At 38.8% G+C, this 5510-nt stretch overlaps 1 protein-coding gene across 3 annotated transcripts in view; it reads right to left on the reverse strand.

Moving 5' to 3' along the window:
* Nucleotides 1-5510, reverse strand: part of LOC106868853 (serine/threonine-protein kinase DCLK2) — a 200615-nt gene that overhangs the window by 70910 nt on the left and 124195 nt on the right. For all 3 annotated transcript variants that reach the window (XM_014914296.2, XM_052973788.1, XM_014914295.2), the window contains one exon: nt 4055-4149. In XM_014914296.2, coding sequence (XP_014769782.1) covers nt 4055-4149 — 95 coding nt within the window. The remainder of the gene's footprint in view (nt 1-4054; nt 4150-5510) is intronic.

Genomic DNA, 5510 nt, shown 5'->3' on the forward strand with positions numbered 1-5510 from the left:
TGCTACACCAGTCATTGGGTATGACTCCTTCGTGTATCACCTGGTTAACAATACGGATGACTAGACTATAGCTGACACTGCCAGATATTTTGAGCATCTCTGCGGTGATTCCAGATGGGCCGGGGGCTTTCCCTGTCTTAATACTCTTAATTCCTTTATCTACCAAGTTACTGTCAACTCGGATAGCTGGTCCCTCTGTTGGGTCGACATTCGGCAGACTCTCTTTCTCCCATTCATTCTCTTTATTAAGCAATCTTTCATAGTGGCATCTCCAAACCTCTCTCTTTGCAGCCTCGTTTAGTGCAAGGGAACCATCATCTATGTGGACACATTTCTCTCCTACGACATCACAATTCTGTCTCACACACTATCTTGCAACACACATATAAATATACATATATACATATATATATATATATATATAGTAGACTTACTTGCAAAATAGGATAGGACGTGTGCGTTCAATAATGTAATAATACAAAGAATATATATACATGTATACACACATATATGTACATACTTACATCTACATGTGTATATACATGCATATCAGGGTACAGGACGTTAGAACAATAAACTACAGACAACGGAACGAACACATAGGAAAACGGAAAGCCCCTTGGAATATCCCTTCATCAGCTGTCTTCGAAACGTCTAGATAGAATATTTTGATTTTAATCACCTTACTTAGAAATTGTATGGATAATACCATACTAAATTCTGGTGCCTCAACTTAAGTACCATATTCACATGAATCTAAATTTTTGCTGAACTCATCTACATACATATATATATATGTGTGTATATGTGTGTGTGTGTGTGTTTGTGTGTGTGTGTATGTATATATATGTGTGTATATATATATATATATATATATATATATATATATTTTTATATATATATGTACGTATGTTTATATGTATATTTATATATATTTTGTGAGGCAAGTATGAAAATAAAACTCAAGCATGTATATTTATATACGTATACACATTCTTTATTGATATGTGGTGGAAATAACAGAATGACTAAAACGCTGAGAGTTTTGTGTGTTAATGAACAAATGAAACTTTTGGCCCTTGAGTCACTCTGTTATTTCTGCCTAATATCAATAAAAAATGCATACACATGCACATTTATAAGCATATAATGTAGTTGTTGGTTATGGCTGTTCAGAAAGTCATCATTGGTTTCATGTCTTTAGGCATCATCAAACCTTCTGGTCTGAGGCACATAACCTCTTTATTAATGTAGGTAGTAATACAACGTTGGTCAGCATTGTGGTGAAATAAATCTCTGAATCAAAATTCTTCAAAGCGAAAACTCTTTCTGGATGAAATGGAGTTATCCCCCTTTGAACTGTTCCAGATATGTCTGAAAAGGGTCATTTTATGTATGATTTCTGCAAGTCAGCAAGTGGGGAAGTTCATGTCTCTTACATGAATTTTCTCCCATGAAGTCACTGACTAAACACCTCACTTTTTGAATTTTAAAAAGGCCTTCAGAACAAGTGAATTTTTCCAGATCCTTGCCCTCTCAGCTAAGCAAAGTTTACACTATCTGCTCCCATTGAGGTATGGTTTAGGCTGCTCCAGGTGCTTCCATTTAATATTGTATGATGTTCTCTCTCCTTCTAAATGTAATTGGCCAAAGACTTAACATTGCGCACCTCTGGGATATCAAAAGAGAACATGTCGTAGTTTAGCCGCAGTCTCTGTTGCTCCAACGTACTTCTATGTGTGTGTCCTAATCTTGATAGTGCTGTTGTTGTTGCCACAACTGCTGTCGCTCCCGTTGCAGCTGTTATCACAAACTGAATTTTACTTCACATGCAGTGCCTGGTGTAAATAAACGTATGTGCATGTGTGTCTTTGTGTATGTGTATATGTGTGTGTGTGTGCATTTATGTATGGATGTAGGCATGTTGTACGCATGAATTTAATTAAATAATTTATTTATTATTTTTCTGAGTTGCATAAAAGTACTTTTGTTTCAAAACCTAGATCTTTTAGCAGAAACTAGTTTCCTTGATAAATGTTTGTGTATTCTTATTGAATGTGAAATCTTGTTTCAATTATCAGATCCCAAAGCAAAAAGCTGGTGTATAAAAAAGAAAATAATACTTGTGCAAATATAGTGCTGACTCGAAAGTTTTGCAATATTTTAGTAACTTTTTTGCTTTATTCCTCAAGTTTCAAACAAAAGCAGCCAAGAATTCAAAGTAGAAACCATCAGGTTGCATCTTCTGATACCACCTTTCTAATACTTCTTTTATCCCATGCTGATACCAATTCTTCGAGGTGAAGAACCCCTTCACTGAAGCTTCCACCTCTTCTTGAGTGTAGGAAGTGAGCCATGGATCGAAACAAGTAATAATCTGATGGAAATATTTTTCCACAGTGCTAATGTGAATAAATAGTGGTTAAGCAAGGACCAACTTCCAGAAATTGTTGCCAAATATGGGTATTTCAAACACAAGGTGATGCTCTGCATCTGGTGGAATTACGAGAGGATAATTCACTACAAATTTGTTCTTGGTGGTCGAACCATGGATCTCAATCTGTACTTCAAATAGATGGAACAGATGTATGCCATTCTGTGGCTAAATTACCCGGCATTGGTTACCAGACACTGTGCAGCCAGACACTGCAAGACCATATACCACTCAAATGGCCCGCAATAAATTCCAGGAACTTGAGGGAATTGAACTAACACACCCAGCGTATAGTCTGGATGTAACTCCCTCAGATTATTCTGATCCATGGCTCATTTCCTGCACTTGTGACACTTCATCAACCAAGATGAGGTGGAAACTTCAGTGAAGGGATTCTTCCCCTCAAAAGACAAAAACTAGTATCATCATGGGATTGAAGAACTGGCAGAAAGGTGCCTTCAGATAGCCCCTACTTTGAATGGCCCCTACTTTGAATGCTAGACTGCTTTTGTTGTAACTTGATGAATAAAGCAAATAAGTTACCAAAATACTGCAACACTTTTGTCTTGCCTCATTAGAATTATATACACTGTATTTTGTGTATTGAGTACCTTAATGTACAATTGTTTTTTTTTTATCATTGGATTAAGACAAAGAAGTGATTATGTGTGTATGAATATGGGAGAAAGTCTGTGTATGAGTGTATGTGTGTGTCTGTCTGTGTGTATGTGGGCATGTTTGTGCATGTGTGCATATCAGAATGTGTGTGTGCATGTGATTGAGTATGTATGTGTGTGAATACTTGAGTGACTGAGTATGTGAGAGGAAATGTTTGTGTGAGCATGTATGTGTATGTGTGTTTATGTGCATGTGCATGTCTGTGTGTTTGTGTGTGTCTGTATTTGTATGAGTTTGCATATATCGTTTTGTGTCTGAGTGTGATGTGTGTAGGTGTGAGTGTATTTGCACACATTTGTAACTGTTAACACACACACACGTACACATGCAAGTGTGTGGATAATTACATTGTCATCATCGTCGTCGTCGTCGTCGTCGTCATCATCATCATCATCATCATCATCATCATCATCATCATCATCATTTAACATCTGCTTTTCATACTAGCATGGACTGGACACTTTGAGAGGAGCTGGTAAGGCCAGAAGCCACACCAGACTTTACTTGTCTGTTTTGGCATGGTTTCTATGGCTGGATGCCCTTCCTAATGCCTACCACTTTACAGTGTGTACTGGGTGCATTTTATGTGGCTCCAGCACTGACAAGGCCACCAAGGATCTTGCAAGACAAAGAACCCCTCAACTGGGAAAGGAGAGTAGTATTCAGTGGGGGATGGTTTTGTACCAGTTGAGAGATTTAAAGTATAGAAGGGACAGATGTAGAGTAGAAACATGGCTACTCATTTGGAAAACAAAAGAAAGTGAGCTGGAGAGTAAGGTAAAGAGAGCGATAGAGAGAGAGAGAGATGATAGTGGAGATATGTTGGGAGATGTTCTCAAGTGAAAATGGGGAAGAGTGAGAATAGGTGAGATGATATACAGGCTTGGGCAGGGTCAGTGGGTAGGGTGAGGTGTGCTAAATCCACATTCATCTCCTACTTACACTTTCAGACAAGGCTTTTCTCCTTGGTCTTGGAGATGCAGTTCGGGATGTGTTTCGACTGTTGGAGGGTGACCGAAAATTGTTTGCTGCTTCTTCTGGAAATACAGAAAAAAAAAGAAGAAAATAATGAGAGCAAGAGAAAAACAGAAAGAAAAAGAGAGAGAGAGAGAGAGAGAGAGAGAGAGAGAGAGAGAGAGAGAGAGAGAGAGAGAGAGAGAGAGAGAGAGGGAGAGAGAGACATAGAGTGAGAAGAGGAGATAAAATGAGAGAGAGAGCTGTAGTAATATAAAATTCAAAATCAATTGTATTAGTGTGTTGACTCAAGTTTTGTAATACTTTGGCAACTTGCTTTATTCCTCAAGTTACAACCAAAGCAGCTTAGAATTCAAAGTACAGGCCATCGTATTGTACCGTCTGAAGCCAGTTTTCTGTCATTCCTTTCATTCCATGCTAATACCAGTATTGTCCCTCAAGGTGAAGAATTCCTTCACTAATGCTTCCACCTTGTCTTGGTTGATGAAGCTCAGGAAGTGAGCCTTGAATTGGAACAAGTAACACTCCAAGGCAACTAGATCCGGACTACATGCTGGGTGTGTTATCACTTCGATTCCCCCAAGTTCCAGGAGTTTATTCTGGTTCATTTGAGTGGTATGAGGTCTTGTGTCAACCATTGTTGGGTATTTTTACCACACAATGGCACACATCTATTCCAGCTATTCAGAATATGTGTTGGCATCTACAAATTTGATTATCTGGAATGAACATGTAGTGAATTATTCCCTCATAATTTCACCAGACATGGAGTGTCACCTTATGTTCAAAACTCCCATGTTTGGTAATAGGTTCTGGAAGCTGCACGTTAAGACTGTGAAAGAGTATCTCCATCAGATTATGACTTGTTTTGATCCATGGCTTACTTTTCCTGCATTCACAATGCTTCATCAATCAAAAGTGAAAGAATTCTTCACCTCAAAGGACAAGAACTAGTATCAGCTTGGGATCCAAGAACTGGCAGAAAGGTGACTTCAGACAATGCAACCTGATGGTCTCTACTTTGAATGTTAGGATGATTTTGTTGTAACTTGAGGGATGAAGTAAATAAGTTACCAAAATAAGTTATAAGAGTTTGACAAGAATCTAGACATTGGCCATACTTAGCAAACTATTTATTCTTTTACCTTTGTGACATCCCACTTCTCTCTCTGAGACATTGTTCTCCATATTCCGAATATCTTCTACTTCCTCAGATCATCATCAACATGCACACCATGTCTACACATTTCTCTTTCTGCTTTTTGACTTGTTTTTTTTTACTAACCCCTTCCTACTCCATTTTTTCCCCCACCGCCACCGCCACCCTCACCGCCACCACTGCTGCCACCGCTGCCATCACCGCCAAAACCACCACCACCACCACCACCGCCGCCACCACCACCACTGCCACTGCTGTCACCGC

This window comes from Octopus bimaculoides, chromosome 16, assembly GCF_001194135.2.
Source record: "Octopus bimaculoides isolate UCB-OBI-ISO-001 chromosome 16, ASM119413v2, whole genome shotgun sequence".
Classification (NCBI taxonomy): Eukaryota; Metazoa; Mollusca; class Cephalopoda; order Octopoda; family Octopodidae; genus Octopus; species Octopus bimaculoides.